A 23,428-nucleotide genomic window follows, 5' to 3' on the forward strand; every position below is an offset into this window, starting at 1 on the left:
GCATAAAGTAGGTATATAACAAATATTTGATTACTAAGCAAGAAAGTAAATTCTACAATATGATAAGAAACAGCAGATTTAGATTCCCTTTATTTATATTTCTATGCTATTTGTTATTTGCCAGGTTAAACTATTATTATCCGTTTTTTAAAATCAAAGAGTAAGTCTGGAATAAATTTACTTTAAGTAAAATCTTGTTCATTTATTTAAAAACATAAAAAGCATAATAATATTAAATCCAAACTTGCATGAAAATTTTCTTAAGTATCATATAAAATCATACCACTTTCAATTTGCCTAGACAAATTCTTTTCAGTTTTTAAGAAACAAAGCCATGCCTTACCTGTATTTGGATATCGAAATAAGAAAAGCTTTGTAGTGTGGTGTGGTGTGTTTTTGCGTGTGTGTTTGAAAGAAGTGCTAGGACAAGCAAGAAGTAAAAATTCAGTTCTGGAAAGAAAATATATATCACACTAGACATAGCATTTCTTGATGTCCTCCTACTACCCTTCTTCACTATGGTTTCACCTCTGGGACCAGACACCTTTTCACATAAGTACTGCTTCAAATTATTTATTTCACAGGAAAATAATGACTAAAACTCTGAAAATTTTTATTTGCACAGACAGCAATGCTCATAAACTTGACAATGCTATCATGTGGGAAAATAAAATGTTAATATTTTATTCATGAAGATAGCATTCATGAAGGGTTACATACATTAGGCCACCTAAGTTTTATGCTACCTAAGCCCACCATCAGAGGCATTATTGTCTATCCTATTTTACAAACAAGGAAAATGGACAACAGAAGGGTGAAATTTCCCAAAATAAGATCCCAAATGATGCAAATACTGGAGTAAATAAAAGTTAGGCTGACTCAATATTAAAGTCTCTCTGACAACAATCTCAGACTGTCACCACAATTTTAGTAGATGCTACGGAAATTAAAAACCAAGAGATGCCTTGCCTTTTCCAGCCTACCTTACTGATAGAGGCATGTACAAAAAGTGAGCCTAATATACGGTGATAATTGTGGGCATACTACGAATCATTGTAACTGGCTTCATTTACCATTCAACTACATAAAGAACACGATATTTATATTACAAAGTTGAACCAGTATCAAAAGATCTCATCTACTACATTATCGTTTAATTCCTTTCAAGGATTTTATCAAAAGGAATGCTCTAATATTAATGACCATATGAGTTTCATGAAAATGAAGAAAATCAAAGCACTGTAATAAATGTAATAAATTTCAAATATCTTCAAACATTAATTATAAATTGAAGAGTGAGGATTCCCTTAAACTTTCAATCAACTCATTTTTTAATTAAAACCAAGAAAGGAGAAATATTTATTTTGGAGAATACAGATAAAAATCAAGAATAAACAACACCTCCATTAACTGTATTTTAAGCTTTAAAGTACATATTTAGTGTCCCCTCATGATACAAAAATAATACTTAGAAATAGGGAAGGAAATTATTTTTCAGCTATCCAAGTAAAACTATATACACTCAACTTAACCCCAATCTCAAATAGTGACCAAAGAAACAGTATTGTATATCACCTGATACGATACAAATAGAAAACACATTATCTCTTTTCAAAAACGTTTAACCTGAATCTAATATAAGGAAACAACCAGACAAACCCAAAATGTGAAACATTCTAAAACGCACCTGGCCTGGTTTCTTCAAATAAAAAGACAATGTCATTAAGAGCGATTCTTAAGAGACCAAAAAGACATGACATGATTGAATGACTCCAAAAAGAACAGCCAAATACTATATTCAGTGTGAACTCTGAATGACTCTAAATTGGGAATAAGAGTGGACTAAAAAGAAGCAATAGCTTTTAAAGAACTTTTTGGACAGGTGATAAATTTTAACTATAGATAATATGATATTCTGATTTTAGTTATCTTAGGTGTGACAAAGCTACTATGGCTATGAAGGGTAAGGCCCTTATTTTTAAAAGATGTAGAATAAATTAGGCAGGGTTCCATAGATAGTAAGTAAATGTGGCAAAAACTTAAAGTAAACTAAGATGAAAAATCTATCAGTATTCAGTGTACTATTCTCTAACTTTTCTGCAGGGCTGAAAAAGTTTATACAATAATATAATTCAACTTGTGTAATTCAATTTTTGTAGTGCAGCTATGTTTTGTGGTAAAATTTACATTAAAAAATATATATCTTAATATGGAAAGATACAGGAGTTGAGTAAATTAAAATATCAGTGGACTTAAACTTTAAGTACTATTAATGCAGTCTTTCTGTGATGTTTTAAAAATAGCTAATAGTTCAGAAACCTCAGCATCTCAAATCTTAGCAGGGATTATATATAAGCTAGCTCCAGCTATCAGTCCTCTATACTAGGTAACAGAGCTATCTACCCCTCTGAGTGTTTATAGAAATTTTTCTTTAAACATTCTATGAAGACTTTAAATTCTTCATGTTGAAGAAGCCAGGCTGTAACATCATTATCAATATCTAACTCATTCCTCTCCTTATTCTTTAGTCACAATCTCAGTGACAAGAGCAAATGCTGTGTTACAATCTCGAATCAAGCAAAACAGATTCCTCCCTTATCTCAACCATTCAACCATGAAATATATCTTATTTTATTCTCTAAATTCTGGCTGCCTCTTGTCTGAACAGCAGTAATTACCTTTCAATTCATGCCTATATTCTTCCTATCTTCATCATACTGTGGCCAACTGATCTAACTTGCAAATTTGATTATTTTTACTTCCAAAATTAAAAACTTTTCTCATTAGCAACTGTTGCTGATGTGAAACATACCTGAAATTTTTAGCCAAACAGTTTATATATGTTCCATAACTATTATGAATGAACAAGTTGAGCTTAACTGCAAAGACACAGTTTTAATTCTGATCCACATCAGGAGAAATTCAGTTCAGTTGTAACACAGAGGATTTGTGAAAAAGTTTTGACAGTAATTTAAGTCAAAAGAGAAATTTATACACTGAGATCAGTTATTACAGTGATTCCTCAGGGTTTAGGATTAAAATCTTTGAAGTCAAGTCCATTGCATTCTAAACTGACAGACAATGATAATCAACATAATGAATATGCTTTTCACTCATGATTCTCCTTGCTGCCATTTCTAGGTGGTATCTGGAAGAATATGAAGTAAAGTACGAATGAAGATTAGTCCAATATAGTAAAATGGCTAAGTTGTAGAAATCTGAAAAGATGTACTAAATCACTAAGTCACACCACAGGTTTCTGGCTTTAGAATGCACTGATACCAAACTTGAACTAACTACAAAGGAAAAAAAATTAAGCATCTTATAGAGTAGTTTAAGAAAAGAAAGATAATTCAGTCTTAAACCAACAAAAAAATCAGTAGTTGGAAAGTGGAAATAACCCTTGCCATTTTAAAATCACATAGTGCAAATACAAGCTAAGTGGCAAAGCACTTATAGTTTAGTTACACCAAGTATTCCTAAGGTTTGTAAAACTCATTTGGTGTTTAAATCAGGCTACTATAGTTATTACGTAGCTCATTTACAGTGCCCATTCACATTTCACTACAGAATTATTAATATGCTTAAGAATGCTGTCCTATACCCTGCTAGTATGGGTGGTAGGGAAAAATATGTATCTTTTTAAAAAATTTTTTGGCTGCATTGGGTCTTTGCTTCTGCGCCCATACTCCCTTTAGTTGCGGTGAGCAGGGGCCACTCCCCACTGCAATGCTCGGGCTTCGCCGGCTTCTCAGGCTTCTCATTGTGGTGGCCTCTTCTGCCGTGGAGCACAGGCTTCACGTGCGTGGGCTTCAGTAGTTGTGGCACACAGGCTCCAGAGCGCGGGCTCAGTAGTTGTGGCTTGCAGGCTCTAGAGCGCAGGCTCAGTAGTTGTGGTGCACGGGCCCAGCTGCTCCGCGGCATGTGGGATCTTCCCGGACCAGGGCTTGAACCCACATCCCCTGCATTGGCAGGCGGATTCTCAACCACTGCACCACCAGGAAAGCCTCAAAATATGTACCTTTTTAAAACCAAAGAAAATCTGAAATCTAAAAGACATCTGGCCCAAAGAATTCAGGATAAGGACTATAACCTAGAGTATTTCCTCTGCAAAGTCTTTCCTGAATTCTCTCTTGAAAGAGCCATCCTCTATGCTCCCCCATTATACCTTAGCAACAGTTCCATTAAAGCAAAGAGCACATTTTTCAATAGCTGTGCAAAGAGTACATTGTTTCTAATAGTTAGCACCCTAAAAATGTATCACACCTTTCAAAGCATCCTGCAAAGTACCTAGGCACCCAGTTGGTTCACAATAAACACTGACTGAATTAAAGAATAGAAAGACCTATTTATACCTCAGTAGATGATACTGGTAAGTATTCCTTATTTTCTTTTTGGTTGATTTGTTATACTTAAGCATACTGTATTTAGCTATGACCCAACTATAAAGAGGTTTAAAATAGTAAACATAGTGGTAAAAATAGAATATTTAAGTATACATCTAAAAGTAGTAGTGTGAGAAATGACTATCAAGAGAGGTGGATGTGGGGGAGTGTCAAATTCTTTCAGAAATTCATGTGCTAGGCTTAAAAATGTAGATTCTCAAGAATTCTACAATTGTGATGTCTTATATTTAAAATGGCTGGTCACTGGTTACCTCCACCAAGTAGTTTCAGGGATACATCAGAGTCAAAAGCCATACTGCTATGAATGGAGGAATGAAAAAGACAAGCTCAAAGCTAACACATGAAATGACTCAAAGAGAAGAATTACAAGAAAGAAACTATTTAGGAATCACCACAGCACATAAAACAGGTTAAATTAATACCACCTCCTTCTGACAGGATTTAAGGACAAAAGCAATGATAAGGATACAATAATTAAACAGCAAAAAAACTTCTGGGAAGACAACAAAAACAATAAATCTTTGTTATTTCTTTAACAACATATTCTAACTGCTCTCCTGCCTCTCTCTGTTCATTCTCTTATTTAGTTCCTCATTTTTCCTGTTCGTAAATACAACTACTCTTTGAAGCTCTATTCCTCATTGTTAGTTCTCTTCCTGTAAAGGTAATAATCACAAAATAGTAGGTAAAACACTCCAGTTAGTTGGCTCCTGCTTTGCTCTCTAAAGTTATTTCCAATAGCTTTTTCTAAAATCTGTTTCCATTTTCTCAGTCTTGCTACTGCCCCACATGAAGTGATGTGTCCCAATTACAAACAAAGACCTTCCTACTGAACCTATATAGGTGTTTTAAAATGCTGATTCTGCACCTAACTAGATAGGTGACCTAAGCCTGGTGTAACTGAAATAATTTTTGTTCAGCACTTAGAATAAAACTTAGTAAGATTACAAAGTACTACTCAACATCTAAAACCTACTTAATATGGAAACCCAAAGGGATATTTCATTCATTCTTTTCCCACATCAAGTTCTCTACTCATTCCTTCTCCTATACCTTTGTGCTTCACATAAATTACCTTGCTTTTCCAAAGAAGAGCTCCCCCCAAACATCCCTGATTCTGTAAGATCCAAGATATATAACATTAACATTTTAAAAAATTAGGATACTATTTTTTTTTACTGAGTTGTAATTGATGTCATTGATACATTTTAAAATCTACAACTTTTAATCCATGTATTTACATGCTCTACAACTTTTGCCCTCCTACCTCCACTGTCTCTCCCCATCTTCCCTAAATGAAGACAGGAATTTGCACAGAATATTTATAAATCTTCAGGGCTCAGCCCAGTTCCATCTATTCAGCTAGTACTCAAATATTTATCTATTAAAGGAAAGACACTGCAAATAAGCATTGGTGGTGAATGAAAGTACATTTTGAGAGGTGGCTGAATGACCCTGGTCAACATTTTTTTTTTTTCCGGTACGGGGGCCTCTCCCTGCTGTGGCTTCTCCCGTTGTGGAGCACAGGCTCCGGACGCGCAGGCTCAGCGGCCATGGCTCACGGGCCCAGCCGCTCCGCGGCATGTGGGACCTTCCCAGAACAGGGCACGAACCCGTGTCCCCTGCATCGGCAGGCAGTCTCAACCACTGTGCCACGAGGGAATCTCCCTGGTTAACATTTTTAATCAGAGTGATAACAAAAAGAGGAGCTAATTCAACATGAGACAACTAAAGTTGGAAGTAGAATTCTGAAATTATAATAAATGCAGTCAATATTCAAAATGATTTCATATTCTATAAGGAAGTATTAAAAACCTCTACAAGAAACACAGCACCAATAAGTAAATACATTCACTTAGGGTATTAAATATATTTTTTTAAATGTGTAAGGAAAATATGGATGAAAACTATTTCCAGTAATTTAAATAGAAGGAAACCTGAATTTGTATATTCAAGTCCAATATTAAGACAACTGCTAGGACAAAGACAATGTAATTTAAAATGCCACCATAGAGAAATGGGAACATTTCCATTCATGGAAGGCAAGTCTTGGTGTCCTGCATTTTAAATACTGATAGAAACACTGACACACTGGAAGGGGTCTAGAAGATGTTGAGAACAATGAGGGTAGGGAATGAAAATGACCGAAGTGAGAGAAGTTTTAAGTTTATGAACCAGAGATAACAAAAACACAAGATGATAATCATCTTTTCTTGCTTCCTTTTTCCTTATCTCACTATCCAATCTATGTGTAAACATCCGAAAATAGACTGCAGTGTGATACTTCTTTCCAGTTCCACTACTACAATCACAATCCAGGTTAGTCTGGATTTCTGCCAATTGACTTATAACTGTTCTCTTTAGTTCTAAAGAGAACTAGTTCCATTCTCCAATCCTTTTTCCACAAATAGACAGATTCACATTTTAAAAATGTAAATCAAAATCTATCCCTCTCCTTCTTCTACACACGTAGAATTAGTACCTAAACTATTTAACAGTGCCTACATCTGTAATTTCGTACCTCACCATTTTCATGAACTCATTACCACAGCTATTCCCCTCCTTCATTCCGTTACAGCCATTTCTGTCCCATAAATACACCAAAGTTGTTCTCATTTAAGACTTTCACTTGTTTTGGGGGACTGAAATGCTTTATCCTAGCTCTTCTTTTTAGTTGTCTCCTTTTTATGATTCCGATCCAAGTATGGAAACCATGCTCTCAGAAGCCACTTGAACAAAAGTGCAGCATTCTTCACCCCCTAACCAAAAAACAAACAAATTTGCAAAAATAAATTTTACTCATATTACTTAACAGTAACTTATTTATCTGTTTGGGAATTTGTCTGTCTGGCTTCACTACAGATTAAATCTCACAAAGGAAGAGATTTAGTTTTATACTCTGCAGTATCTATTTTATTGCCAAGAACAGCATCAAGCATAGAGTATGTGGTTCTGAAATACTAGTTGAATGTTATTCGTTTTGCAAAAATCCTAAAATAATCTGGGGCATTGAGACAAAAAGTACATTTTGGATCAGCCTTTGAATATATTCATGAATTAGAGCTGAGGTAATGACCATACTGAAGAAGTTACCAAATGACCACCCATAAATTGTGGATTTTTAATAGGACTTACTCTGTTAGTTAAGAATTTGAATAACATTCTTTCAAACTTTTCTAACTTTACTTCTCAAACATTTAACAAAAACAGAATGTGTCAATAAGTAAAACAGTGCATAGGCACATTACCCTGACCCTGCAATTTCTGTCTGGATATATTGGTTAGAACAAAATTTTGAAAATAAATTTGAAATTGTTTAAAATTAGCCAGCACTATTTTTAAAGATACTGGGAGACACTGTATATCTTCCTCTCCCATTCACAAAGTTCATAAACATAATATACAGGCCCTGAAGGGACTTAAGAACAACTAAGAAAATTACTGGTTTAACTATTTAGCCTGTAATTTCCCAAATTCATTTCAGCAGAGTTATTTTTCATTAGTGATGGAGTTGGGGGAGAAGGGCAAGAAAAGCATGTAAACTGAAATCTGGAGAAGCACTAAGTGGCACTGCCAGAAAAAATGTACAAGAAGAAACATCATGGTTCCATTCCATACCACTGCAATAAAGCAAATATTGCAATAAGGCAAGTCACAATTTTCTGCTTTCGCAGAAGTTAGGTTTACTATGTATGGTAGTCTATTAAGTCTGCAATAGCATTATATCAAAAATAACAATGCATACACCTTAATCAAAAATACTTCATTGCAAGAAAAATTGCTAATCAGCATGTGAACCTTCAGCAAGTCATAATCTTTTCACAATAGTAACATCAAAGAGCACTAATCATAGATCACTGCAGGAAATATAGTCATAAAGAAAAAATCTGAAGTATTGCGGGAATTACCAACATGAGACACAAAGAAAGAAAGTGGGCAAGTGCTCCTGAAAAGATGGTGCTGACAGACTTGTTCACAAACCCTCAATTTGTAGAAAACAATATCTGCAAAGAGCAATAAGGCAAAGAGCAATAAAATGAGGTATGCCTGTATTCTAAATATACCTACAAAAGAAATGGAACAGAAACTAGGCTAATAAATCAGAAATTACTAGAATATATATATTCAAGTTGTTTATCTACTAAATTTGTAATGAGTGGTTCAAGAAGATAAGGGAATGATTTAATTATGGCAGAAAATTTAAATAGTTAAAACACTATTTTAAATGCTAATTTCTTTACGAGATATTTTTATTTTAGTATCATTCTCACTCCCTGTGCTGCAGGCAGACATCAAATACTAAAACTAAAGATATCCCAGGATGTCACTTTGGTCAGAGGGTAAGGGAAAGCACAGATGTGTGAATTTACTGGTAAAGAATCATGTATGCCTTCACTCCTCTTTGTACCACAACAATCTATTTGGAAAGAAAAAATATTTTTTTACATGTGAATGCTCTTATTTTGTCAAGATATCTGAACCACTTTATCATCTGATGTCAACTGACGTAATTCTTTGGGGTAAAAATAATCATTAGGAAACACTCTTCACCATATTCCCTATCCCTATCACCAACCCCACAAGAGGAACTATAGCAATTTTGGAAAGTACTTACTTAATCATTTCAAAAAGCTTGGGATCTGAGACTTTGATATTTCGTGCCATATTCCAGGAGAGATGAACCATGGGTACCACTGACTTCACACTTTGCAATTTGTTCCACTCATACCGTTCTACTGCCAGTTTATACTGGCAGGCTAGGAGGAAAAAAATTTTTTTTAAGTTATAAAGCAAACTAACAAAATATATGAACATAATCATTATAACCTCTCAGGTGACCATTTTAACAGCAATTCTGAAAAACTAAAAGCACTAAAAAACTGTTTTATAAGTTGCAGGATACAATTTATGCACAGAAATCTCTTGCATTCTTATACACTAATGATGAAAAATCTGAAAGAGAAATTATGGAAACACTCCCATTTATTATTGCAACAAAAAGAATAAAATACCTAGGAATAAACCTACCTAGGGAAACAAAAGACCTGTATGCAGAAAACTATAAGACACTGATGAAAGAAATTAAAGATGATACCACCAGGCGGAGAGATATAACATGTTCTTGGATTGGAAGAATCAATATTGTGAAAATGACTATACTACCCAAAGCAATCTACAGAATCAATGCAATCCCTATCAAATTACCAATAGCAATTTTTATGGAAAAAGAACAAATCATCTCAAAATTTGTATGGAGACACAAAAGACCCCAAATAGCTAAAGCAGTCTTGAGGGAAAAAAAAAAGAGCTGAAGGAATCAGACTCCCTGACTTCAAACTGTACTACAAAGCCACAGTAATCACGACAATACTGTATTGGCACAAAAACAGAAACACAGGTTAATGGAACAAGATAGAAAGCCCAGAGATAAACCCAAGCACCTATGGTCACCTAATCTATGACAAAGGAGAAAAAGATATACAATGGAGAAAAGACAGTCTCTTCAATAAGTGGTGCTGGGAAAACTGGACAGCTACATGTTAAAGAATGAAATTAGAACACTCCCTAACACCATACACAAAAATAAACTCAAAATGGATTCGAGACCTAAATCTAAGACTGGACACTATAAAACTCTTAGAGGAAAACATAGGCAGAACACTCTTTGACATAAATCACATCAAGATCTTTTTTGATGGACCTCCTAGAGTCATGGAAATAAAAACAAAAATAAACAAATGGGACCTAAACAAACTTAAAGGCTTTTGCACAGCAAAGGAAACCATAAACAAGACGAAAGACAAACCTCAGAACGGGATAAAATATTCGCAAACAAATCAACCGACAAAGGATTAATCTCCAAAATATATAAACAGCTCATGCAGCTCGATATTAAAGAAACGAACAACCCAATCCAAAAATGGGCAGAAAACCTAAATAGACATTTCTCCAAAGAAGACATACGGATGGCCAAGAAGCACATAAAAAACCGCTCAACATCGCTAATTATTAGAGAAATGCAAATCAAAACTACAATGAGGTATCACCTCACATCAGTTAGAATGGGCATCATCAGAAAATCTACAAACAACAAATGCTGGAGAGGGCGTGGAGAAAAGGGAGCCCTCTTGCACCGTTGGTGGGAATGTAAATTGATACAGCCACTATGGAGAACAGTACGGAGGTTCCTTAAAAAACTAAAAATAGAATTACCATATGATCCAGCAATCCCACTACTGGGCATATACCCAGAGAAAACAGTAATTCAAAAAGACACGTGCCCCCAATGTTCATTGCAGCACTATTTACAACAGCCAGGTCATGGAAGCAACCTAAATGCCCGTCAAAAGGGGAATAGATAAAGAAGATGTGGTCCATATATACAATGGAATGTTACTCAGCCATAAAAAGGAACGAAATTGAGTAATCTGTTGAGACATGGATGGATCTAGAGACTGTCATACAGAGTGAAATAAGTCAGAAAGAGAAAAACAAATATATCGTATATTAACACATGTATGTGGAACCTAGAGAAATGGTACAGATGAACCAATATGCAGGGCAGAAGTTGAGAAAGAGATGTAGAGAACAAATGTATGGACACCAAGGGGGGAAAACGTGGGGTGGCGATGGTGGTGTGCTGAATTGAGAGATTGGGATTGACATGTATACAGTGATGTGTATAAAACTGATGACTAAAGAACCTGCAGTATAAAAAAAGAAACAAAAAAAAGAAATAATACTAAACTTTCTTTGGCTTATTTGTATGGAAATATATTAATATAAATGTTTCAGACATTACATGAAATTTCTTAAAATCTTATATGTTCTGGTATAATAAGTCATAATTCTAGTTATTACTTTAAAATGTATATATCAGAAATAACTAAATTTCCTTGTCAATTGCATTACTATGAACTTTCATCAAATCTTTAACCGTGGTCATTTTTAAGTCTTTTGTCATTTACAGACAGTTCTGGGTGTATTCTGTTGCTTTCGCAAAAATGTTCCTATTTTCATCTTCAAGGAATTCATGGAAAAGACTCTGACAAGTACAGGTTTGTGGTAACTGACTATACTGCTGAACTGAATGAATAAGCATTTTCAGAATTCTAATGGAAAACTGATGACTTCATGAAAGTGCTAACAAAAGATCAAGATGAAATAAAAAGGGACTGAGTGAACTAATGAGGATGATTATAATTTTTGTGACTTACTTTTTGAATAAAAATTTTTAAAAAAACTTTCATAAGAATTACAGTTAAAAATTATCATTAAAGAGCACTTACTATGTGGTAAGCATTGTGCATGGCTCTTTTCACATCTCATTAAATTCTTTGAAACCCTCATTTTTTCAGACTAAAATAATTTCTCATTTTTCAGATTAAAAGAATGAGGCACTGAGATTTCAAAACACTTATCCAAAGTCACAAAACTAACAAAGACCAGATTTTTCATCTTACATATATTAGACAGAGTTTGACATAAGACTGTTGATGTGATATATCAGAAGAAATAAAAGTCTAAAAAATAACTATTCTGCTTTGCTTTTCCCTATAAAAGATTTCCTTTATAAAAGAGACACACAACAGTCTAAAATATCAAAAGTATATCCTCTATGATTACAAAAGCATACATTTGTTACTTGCTACATCCATTTCTTAAGTTGAATTTACTCTCTGTACTAACCATTGAGATTTTTCCTTGGACACAATTTTTCAATTTTTGTGAGTTACTTTCTAATAGAAAAATAATATATATTAGAATTCTTTAAAATGTAAAACCTGTCATTATTATTTATAATACCTGTAAGTGGACCAACATTCCAAGCAATATTGTTGCACCAGCCAACAGCCTGAACCCAGTGCACAGTGCCTGCATTTATCCAGACCAAATCTCCAGGTCTTTGAATAAATCTATATACAGGAACATTAGCTTCATAAAGATCTTCAAGATTGGGCCACCAAGAACTCATTAAAAAATTCAAATTATTTCTGAAAAAAATAATGAATAATGTTAATGGATAAAGTTTTTTTAATGTCTCATCAAAAATGGAGAGATAATTTCAAAAGACTAAAAGATGCTCTTACTGTATACTTCATTAAAACTTTACTGTAACAAGAACTATGTATTTCAAAACTGAGAGCTCTAGAATATAAGAAGCAGTCCTGAAAAAAATTAATAGGAGATGAAAATAGGTATACTTATTCAAAGATCTGTCCCATATGTCTAAACTTACTTTTCAAAAGTATAAATGTTAAATTTTCAAGTTATACTTAAATATTAAATAAACTGATTTTTTGGTTTAATGTCAATTTGAATTAGGTATAATTCACATACAATAAAATTCACCCATTTATGAGTGTTGACAAGTGGGTAACTACCAACACAAGACAGAATATTTTCTTTAAGATTTGGGGCACTATGATTTCAGTAGCAATTGTTCAACTACGTCAGTAAGAAAGCAGTCATGTATACAATACATAAACAAACAGGTGTGGCTATGTACTAGTAAAACTTTACAAAAGAGTTGGCAGGCCGGAACAAACTAATTTTTAAATTTTCTTTCAATAAGGATTTTGATTTACTCCTTTTTGATTTACTCCTTCTTCTTAAAGAACTTCTTTAATATCTAGGAATCTGTTAAACAGGAAATTTAGAGACTACTTCTTACTTAGAATCCTATGGCAGATGTAAGAGCAAAGATCTTCCCTCAATTCAACAGTGGAAGAAGACTCCTGCCTCTTGTTTTCTCCCAGGAATTTGAGAGAAGGTCCTTGTTCTTACATGAATCAACACTACCAGCAACCAAATTATTAAGCTTTTATTTAAATTCTGGTTTTTTATTATTCTCCTTCATTACAGTATTAGGTTTTGTTTTTTTTTTTGCAGTACACGGGCCTCTCACTGTTGTGGCCTCTCCCGTTGTGGAGCACAGGCTCCGGACGCGCAGGCTCAGCAGCCATGGCTCACGGGCCCTGCCGCTCCGCGGCATGTGGCATCTTCCCGAACCAGGGCACGAACCCGTGTCCCCTGCATCAGCAGGCGGACTCAACCACTGCGCCACCAGGGAAGCCCACTATTAGGTATTTTAATGAAACTATGTTACCAATTTTTCTACTAGGAATACTAAGATTAACAATTTCAAATTAATTTTTTTCAAAAGAAAAAATTCACATGGTAGGACTGTTCCTTTCTGAATATCCAAAAAAAGCTTTTGCTCTATTTCTATGTTTTCTCTGAAAAAATATGACAGAGGGTGCCTTTGAGTTGTCTCTAAGAATCCACCTTCTATTCCTCTTTATTCCTCCTAAAATGGAAGGATTTTCTTGAGACAAGTCTGACTGACATTGACATTTAAGGGCTAAACACTGGTTCTTTTTTGGTATAAGGTTTCAAATACTGCGAGGAAGGGGAGGGAAGAGGGGAGGGGAGAGGAGGAAGGGAAAAATGATGAAAGAAGAAAAGAAAAAAGTATAAGCACAGTACAAACCCTAGCCCTAATTCACCCAACACTGCCAACATGAAACTCTCCATAAAAATTTCTCCATAAAAATTTTAAAAACTCTCCATAAAAATAAAAAATAAAAAAATAATAAAAGAAAAGAAAAAAGAAAAAATAATAGAAGAAAAAAAATGAAAGGAAAACCAACCATGGCATATAGATCAAGCATTTTTTCCAAAAGGTCAAAACAGGGATTGATTTTAACATAACATGTTATCTGGAATCATAAAATAAACTACAGAACTTACAGACATTAGAAGCAATATCCTTCTGCAAAACAATATTAGAGTAAAAAGCTAAGAGGACAAGTGGCATTCTGCAACTTAAGATAACCTGATTATTTTTATTACTCTGGAGTTTAAACTTTGGGGATATCACCTATCTTTTCCAACTACACTTGACCTAAGATATTTGAAAGAAAAGAAAGTTAAACTCTGAAAATAGTTTCTACTCAAAATAATACGAATCACTATATTGTATGTGTAATAACTACCATACAATATAAGAAATAAATGCTTTCTGCAGCACAATGGAGATTTCCCGTATGACAATTCTTCCCCCCTGCTTATTAAGTCACTAGTTTCCTGGTGAACAAAAGTTCAGATAGATGATTATACTATTTTCCTGGGGTGGGGTGTGGGGTGGGGGAGATAAACAAACAAAACAAAAAGAAACAAGAAAGATTATACTGTTTTCCTGATCAATTTTAAAATTTAAGAAATTTCACCTTCCTTATCATAAGGAAAACTTATACATAAGACATTAAAAACTGACTATATCTTGACAGTAATTAGGAGAAGTTTGGAGTATTGTTCTTGTTAACCACTATGACATACTTTTTACTAAATAAACTATGAATAAAGACCCTCTATAATGTTAAAGATTTTAGTATATGAAATACGTGTATTGATTTTAAAATAATCACACATGAAAATTTTGAGAATTATATCCAATTTTTAATTGTTTAAGTATATGATGTATAATATACACTATAGCAGTACCATTACCAACTCTGAAAACAGCAGGTAATTTGCTTGCTACTGGACACTGATAATTTTAGGCTGAATTTACAAAGATACACAATCTTGAGTTATAAGTAAGGTAATTAATTTTGGAATTCCTGCCATTTCTAAATTCAATTATAATGAGCTTAATTTTTCTTTAAAGCACAATTTTCAAATGAATGTATCAGTTTTAAAAATTAACATAAAAAACAATTCACTCCGTAGTCTCTGAATTCGTGGCATCTTTCATTTGATATAAGAAAATAAAAGAGGGCTTCCCTGGTGGCGCAGTGGTTGGGAGTCCGCCTGCCAATGCAGCGGACACGGGTTCGTGCCCTGGTCCGGGAAGATCCCACACGCCGCGGAGCAGCTGGGCCCGTGAGCCATGGCTGCTGAGCCTGTGCTCCGCAACGGGAGATGCCACAACAGTGAGAGGCCCACGTACCACAAAACAAAAAAAAAAAAAAAAGAAAAAAAGAGAAAAGATTTGAAATAAAATCATTTATAATAAATTGCTGAATGAAAATTAAAACTTCAGGATCAGGGCTTCCCTGGTGGCCCAGTAGTTAAGAATCTGCCTGCCAATGCAGGGGACACGGGTTCAATCCCTGGTCCCAGAAGATCCCACATGCCGCGGAGCAACTAAGCCCATGAGCCACAATTACTGAAGCCCGCAGGCCTAGAGCCCACCCTCCACAGTAGGAGAAGCCACCATAATGAGAAGGTCCCGCTCACCACCACTAGAGAAAGCCTGTGCGCAACAACGAAGACCCAATGCAGCCAAAAATAAATAAGATAAATAAATTTATTTCAGAAAAAAAATTCAAGATCAGACTTTGTTCTTTACAATAACTGTTTTCTCATAATTACTTTAAAAGAAAATTTAGTTCAGAAACCTACTTTTCACAGAAGTCATTCAGAACACCCCAATAATCCTCAGGAACAACAAACCATTCACAATCACCTGGACCAATATTTATATTAACAGAACAAAAGTTGTTATTTTCTTGGTGACCTGAAATGTAAAAGGAAAAAAAAATCATTATTACACTGTAAATTCAATGAGAGAAATGTGCCTTTAAATCACTGAGTTGTTTTGAGGATTAGGTGAAAAATAAATGCTTATAAATCAATGAAGAGCCTATGAATAAGCAATAAATATTAGCTATTATCACTATTACTACATCCACCTCTAAACCATCCCAACTCACAAAGAGTACAGAAAATTAATGAATGAGGTATGGTTTTCAAAATGTTAACTGGCCCCTTAGCAACTTGGAACTACAATAAACATCCCAATTTGATGCTTATAACCCTCCCACCAGAGATAGAGATGGTAATCTCTTAGAATGTGGGCTGAGAGCAAACTAAATTTTTCAGAACACATGTAAAGGCCATGTCAGAATGTAAACTCTTATAGCGCATACCATTTCTTTTATGTATCAATAAGTAAGAACAGTAACTTTACCAAACAGGAACTTAACACAATGTTTGTTTGAATTATACAGAGCAGACTAAAACATATCACAAATTTCTTCTAAGGAACTCCTTAGAGATCCATAGGATAATACTGCGGAACTAATGACACATGAACAAATGAAACACCCCAAGAACTTTTAGGCACAGAGGTAATATACTAAATTTGGCTTCTGCCCCTAGATTTTAAGTGAAAGACATTTTCTATTTCCTTTGATTCATTTCATTTTCACATATTTACTTTTACAAAATATTCCAAATAGGATGAAATAATTTTCAAATACAAATGAATCTTAATAGATCTAGTCCAGCAACTTCCCTGGTGGTCCAGTGGTTAAGAATCCACCTTCCAATGCAGGGGATTTGGTTCAATCCCTGGTTGGGGAACTAAGATCCCACATGCTGCAGAGCAACTAAGCCTGTGTACCACAACTAGAGAAAAGCCCACAAGCCACGACAAAAGATCCTGCATGTTGCAGCTAATACCCGACACAGTCAAAAAAAAAAGAACTAGTCCAATACTATACATACATTTAAAAATCTTGAAAGGTGAAATTCTTGCCTGGTATTATGAAGTTATTAGTGACAAAGAAGGCCAAGATATTAAATCTTTTTTCAATTATTAGTATTTTGCATATTTCTTTTCACCTGACCCAAATACTGACAAAACAGTATCATGTAAAGTGAATTTCCAATAATAGCCTAGGAATAAACATTCCAACCAGTGGGTTCTATGCCTGGCTGTATATCAGAATCCCTGAGGAGCTTTTAAAAAGTACTGACATCTCATCCTCAAAATGATTCAGTATTTCTTCTAAAAGCTTTCCAGCAGATTCCAATAAGCACACAAAGCGGGGCACCCTAACTCATTTACATAAAAGCAACAACCCATTTTAAAAAATTAGTTGGCCACTTTACAGTGAGACTGTGGTGAAGAAGAAAGAACTATAGCTGCTGCAAGAAGAAAACAGAAAAACAAGAAAATGACATGTATCCTGTATATATCAGCATATAGCTGAACTGGTTGTTTCCTGCTAAAGTCTGAGCTAACTTCCAGAGACTGGAACTTACAAAATTACTAAGTATCTAGACTGTCACCTATGACATAAGTAATGTCAACACAAAGGGAACAAAGATGATTTTATATTTGAGTTGAATGAAACTTTATGATTTTAAATCAGGAGATGACAAACTACAGCCTCTTGGCCAAATACCTGTTCTTATAAATAAAACTGCAGATAAGTTTATTAGTTTATGCTCTGTCTACAGGTGTATTCATACTACAACATCAGAATTAAGCAGTTATAACAGAGACCTTGTGCACTCTCGTAACTTCACACTGCTGGTTGGCAAACTATATACAAATTGCCTTAACACAGTTATAACTCAATATAGCATCTTAACTGGAAAGCATATCATCATACTTCAACATTTCATTTCTTTTAATTACAAGTGCATAACCATAATGTGAAGAGAAGAAAAACAAATGTCAAATGTAACACTTTTAAGGTATCTAGGAATGTGAATGATTTACTCCATTTAACAGGAAAACACTGTACTTACCATGTAATGATGTTCTTTCTGTGCTAAAATATTACTATGTTCCTTGAAACTACAAAACCAAATGATCATTACATTATGTCTCACATGGAAACAGTGAAAGAAAAATTAGAAAGCTTAAAATGCATTATATGATCATGGCAGAAATTTTCACCAAACAAACAAACAAAAAAAACCAAAACCGAGGCTGAACCAAAGTTTGTCTCTGGGCAGGCAAGCAAAGCTGTTTACAGATAGCATGTTAATTAAATCATGTTTGGTTGTAGTGGTAAAAAAACATTTCTAGAGAAAATAAAATGTTTCCACATGATTAGCCTTTTGTTGAGAACAGCTACTCAATGAAGATGATGGAAGTCACGTATATAATCAACTAAAAAATGTAGTAAATAACTTTTGAGGGAACATCAATGATTAATTAAAAACAAAGAAAATAATTTCAAGCAGTTTTTCTTGAAATAATTTCAAGCAGGCCCTTCATAAGTCAGTAAGTACTACTACTACTACTCAATTGGTATTGTTTACTTGAGGAGTCAAAGCCAAATGTGAAGTCACTGAAGATTTTGTCTCTAAAAGTGATCTTCACAGGACCAACTGTTAAGTGAGAATATTTTCAAAGTTGCAAAAATATTCAATCAAGTACTTCTGAATTGGAATCTGCTAAGAAAAATTACAACTAATGGTAGGGAAAATATGTCTAGGAGGAAAAAGTGTACTTGGAAAATTAACAAAGTCTGTGAAAATGTTCGGGTACTAGATGCCTGTGGTTTTTCACTGTACTATTCACTGACAGATACTTTACGAAAATTGTGTGTGTGTGTGTGTGTGTGTGTGTGTGCGCGCACGCGCGCGCACCACTCTCAAAGACTTAATACCAAATCTATGAATTTGTGACAGAAACAGAAGCCAGCTGTCCTGATATTCCCCATGGCTTTGCAGTGGTGACACTGGGCTCTAATTTTTAGAGACTGGAAATTTTTTGAATGAAGCCAACTGTCAGCCACTGATAAAGGTACATTATCTCTACTGTGGGATTTAAAATTAAATAAAATGCTACATATTCTTTCCCTTAAACATTTGTTGCAAACCCTAAAGCAAGTGAAGAGAACATTTCCATATTGCAAAAGCCTTCTACCTGACCTTCAACTGAAAAAACTGCATCTGAAATGCAATTAAATAAAAAAGGAAAATGTAAAGTAAGACAAAAAAACAACAAAAAACCCTAACAGAATTCTGTAAATGACTGCCAACTAGTTGAATGCAGTCAATAAAATATGCTCATAGATTAATAAGAATATCTGGCAGCATCTATTTACATGAAAAACATTTTTAAAGATGAAACGTAAAAATTCTCACTACATAAAGCTTTAACAGATGTATATTTGTAGCTGATTCTGATGACAGGGAATACTGACTTTGAGCCCCAGTAAGGTAAAATGTTATTCCCCCTTTAGGGTTATTTGTATTTTGTCAATTATTTGTCTCAATTTTGTCTCAACTATTAGGTATTTTGACTTTCATCAATGAACAGACATGGAAGTAAGTTTTTTCTATTTTTACATATGTATCTTCATAATATTCTCAATTTTACCTCTTGGCTTATAAAGCATAAAATACTTACTATTTAACTTTTTAAGTTACCTGACTTCCACATTAGTTTCTGAATTACATTTTAAGAAATATAATGGGACAGTTTAGCAAATACTAGTGCATCACAAATTTTAAGTATTTTCAGTGAAGCTTTTATTACATGTAGTATACATACTAGTTCATTACTAGTAAGAACTGTAACTGTGATGAACAAGGCGTGGAAAACTGACAATCTGCAGTCAATGGAATCAAGACAAAGCCTCTCAAGTGCTTTAAGTGCCTTTACTCAATGAGCAACTTAATGTCCCCTTGCTAGGTTAAATTTTTCTGATCGTATTGATGTTTACATATAAAAAGGATAAAAGTCACACTGACAGAACAAATTAATATCCTCAGCTTTAATTACAAATTATTTTTGCCTATTAGAAAGAATTTTAAAATCCTTTTGTCTTTATTAGTTATAAACAGGAAACTGATTGCAGGTGCATCTATCACATTTAACTAAATAACTCTTTTTTTTCAACTCTACAAGGGAAGTTATTTCATAAAAATAACCTGGTGTCCGACTCCCTGGAACTTTCATGTACAGCTGAACTGTATTCATGCCCAGTACGGTATGACCGAGGTGGCTTAGAAGATTTCCTGCTGATACAACACGTACAAAAGCTGGGAGTTTACTCAGTTCATGTAGCTGCAACTTCCACCTGAAATACAGTAACAGATTAGAAGTGTAATCCTGCAGCAAATATTTATGAGAATTAACCATGTCCTCAAAAACCTTGTGATCCAATTAGAAAACATTTAAATCTCTAAAATAATACTTTTAAGATCAAAAGAACTAGTATTTAACTTTTTCCAAAAAAAAAGTCCTAAAGCAGGTTTACTTTAAAAAAAAAACCATAAAAATTTATGATAATCTTTATAAATGAAAGAAATAATTTTTATTTGTAAATCTGTAAAACTGTTTTGGCACTCTTTGGTAACAAAAATCTGAATTCATTATCTAGGGACTTCCCTGGTGGTCCAGTGGGTAACTCTGTGCTCCTAAAGCAGGGGACCTGGGTTCAATCCCTGGTCGGGGAACTAGATCCCACATGCATGCCGCAACTAAGAGTCCACATGCCACAACGAAGACCCGGTGAAGCCAAAATAAATAAATAATGTAACAAAAATGATTCTGTAACACTAGCATTTTTAGCTAGAACTTCTTTGTGAACACACACACACACACATACACACACACACACACACAGTATAACTACTGGATTAAAGAAAATATGAAAGTAGGCAGTTTCCAATCCTGCAATCCTATTTGTACTTCATGGAAATAGAACAGGAGGCCTTACTTTTTGCCATCAGAGAGGTCAATGTTAGTCCCAAATTTTATAGTTTTAAAAGGTCCTTTCCTTCTCTTTCCAGAACTTTAAAAAAAAAAAAAAATTAAATTAAATTCATGCCTTTTGGACAGAAATAGAGTGCACACTAAAATTTACTTACTTATCTGAAGATGTGGATTCATTATCTGAACATTCTTTATGTTGCATTCTTTTCTCATTTTCTTCCTATAGATTAAGCAAATACATTCACACTTAGTATTGTGCTACAGACTATAGTTCCCGTTACACAACTGAATAAAAGTCATATCTACATGAGTGCTACTGGTTACAATCTGAAAACTAATTTGCTACAGGCACATTTCACCAAAAAGCAAAGTTTGTTTTTCCCTATATATACTCTCCAATAACAATGAAATCTGCAGGTTCTTGTACTTGCCACAAATTCAAAATGATAAAAAAAATTAAAGCAAGATTCTGTAACCTTGCTAAGTATCAAAATTACTTATGGGGCTTCCCTGGTGGCGCAGTGGTTGAGAGTACGCCTGCCAATGCAGGGGACGCGGGTTCGTGCCTTGGTCCAGGAAGATCCCACATGCCACAGAGCGGCTGGGCCCATGAGCCATGGCCGCTAAGCCTGCGCGTCTGGAGCCTGTGCTCCGCAAAGGGAGAGGCCACAACAGTGAGAGACCCGCATACCGCAAAAAAAAAAAATTACTTATGAATGCCAAGAATGAATGCTGAAGTACATATTCTAAACTGGCAGAAGTGTGTGTGCCTATAAAAACAACAGTTATGAGATGTATAGGGTAAGAAATTCAAGACTGTCTATTATTAACTATAGATTTCTTTTGTTATTCTGACTTTGCCTGTGGGGAGTACACAAAGAAAACTAAGGGAATATAAAGAAGTTCTTCACAGACTAAATTACTGACACAACAAATTCTATATAAATAATAAAACACATAGCACTAGTAAGGAAATTAAATGCTGAATAAAAACGTGTTATTCTCTTGACAAAGATGTTAATATAATTCTATGAGGAAATGGTACTATAACAACTGGAAATCCACATTTAAAAGGATGATGTTAGGCCCCTACCTTTTACCAAATAGAAAAATTAATGGATCAATGACCCAAATGTAAGAGCTACAACTATAAAACTCCTACAATAAAACATAAGAGTAAATCTGAATGACCATGTAATTAGGCAAAGATTCCTTAGCTCTGACACCAAAAGTAAAGCAACTGAAAAAAAAAAAGTATTCACCTAAACTTTAAAATTCTGTGCTTCAAGGACACCATCAAGAAAAAGTGAAACGACAACTCATAGAATAGGGAAACGAATCGCAAATTAAATACTTTAGAAAATGACTTTGTCAAACACGTAAGAAGTTTGGAAGTAGCCACCGCATCCTAACCACAAGTACAAACCGTGCAATCAGTAATTCTCAGATTACTTAAGAGAAGTGAGAACACATGGCAAACTGTTGCCCACAAAACTGGAGAGAGGGATAAATAATGGAAATCAAAACTAATGGGAGCAGAAACCTCCATGGATACCTATGCTGAAAATATCAGAAAAAATCCCCTTCTGAAACATACCAGGGCATTATTTTCTTCTTAGCAAGATCTGCCCTCTGGAGAAACTACTTAACCAGAGCCTAATTTCTGGAATTTTATCAGACCTGCATCTCCAGAGAGGAGGGAAATACCCATCTCCAGCTCACTCTAGCCATCCAGTCTTACTCAATGAATGGGGAAAACAAAAACCCAAAGATGAAGCACTACTGAAGTTCACAGTATAGAGGCACAGGCTCACAAAGACGGAGACCAAATCACAGGATAATAGAATATTTCCCCTACCCCAATATTTTTTACGAATAGGTTACTAAAGCTTATTTACAGCAGTTCCATTTACACAGCACATCATGTCTGTCTTTCAACAAAAAATTACAAGGTATAACAGAAGTCAGAAAAATAGCATGAAAACACACAGCAAGCACTGGGAACAGTCTCTGACGTGGCGCAAATGCTGGAATTCTAAGACTAATAATTTTAAATTGTAGTTTATTATGCAAAGAATTCTAAATGATAAAGTAGAAATCATACTAAACACATGGGCAATGTAAGCAGGGAAATGGAAATTTTTTAAAAGAACCAGAAAGAAACGCTAGAAGTCAAAAACATGAACAGAACTGAAGAATGCTTTTCATGGGAGTATTAAAAATGGATACAGGTAAGGAAGAAATTTGAGTTTGAGGATATCTGAAATTTCCAAATCTGAAAAAGAAAAAAAAAATTCACAACCCCCCCCCCCCCCCGAAGATGCAAGGACTGTAGGAAAGTTATGAAGATGTAACATATACAAACTGGCAATGTAGAAATAGAAGAAATATATGAACAAGCAGGAATTCCCAGTGGTACAGTATTTAGAACTCAGAACTTTCACTGCTGGGGCTGCGTTCAATCCCTAGCCTAGGAACTAAGCTCTTGCATCCTGTGCAGTGCAGCAAAAATAAATAAATAAAAATAAAAAATAAGTAAATAAATAAT

At 34.5% G+C, this 23,428-nt stretch overlaps 1 protein-coding gene across 5 annotated transcripts in view; it reads right to left on the reverse strand.

Moving 5' to 3' along the window:
- The window catches only part of LOC137217862 (lysine-specific demethylase 6A-like), a 163,793-nt gene that overhangs the window by 7,659 nt on the left and 132,706 nt on the right, over positions 1-23,428 (reverse strand). For 4 of the 5 annotated variants that reach the window (XM_067724853.1, XM_067724851.1, XM_067724854.1 and 1 more), the window contains 6 exons: positions 21,036-21,100; positions 20,885-20,959; positions 20,094-20,242; positions 15,816-15,930; positions 12,213-12,400; positions 9,022-9,163 (listed from right to left, as the gene is read on the reverse strand). In XM_067724853.1, coding sequence (XP_067580954.1) covers positions 9,022-9,163; positions 12,213-12,400; positions 15,816-15,930; positions 20,094-20,242; positions 20,885-20,959; positions 21,036-21,100 — 734 coding nt within the window. The remainder of the gene's footprint in view (positions 1-9,021; positions 9,164-12,212; positions 12,401-15,815; positions 15,931-20,093; positions 20,243-20,884; positions 20,960-21,035; positions 21,101-23,428) is intronic. The other variant, XM_067724852.1, reaches the window with a different exon arrangement.

The sequence above is a fragment of the Pseudorca crassidens genome, chromosome Y (genome assembly GCF_039906515.1).
Source record: "Pseudorca crassidens isolate mPseCra1 chromosome Y, mPseCra1.hap1, whole genome shotgun sequence".
In the NCBI taxonomy this organism is placed as follows: Eukaryota; Metazoa; Chordata; class Mammalia; order Artiodactyla; family Delphinidae; genus Pseudorca; species Pseudorca crassidens.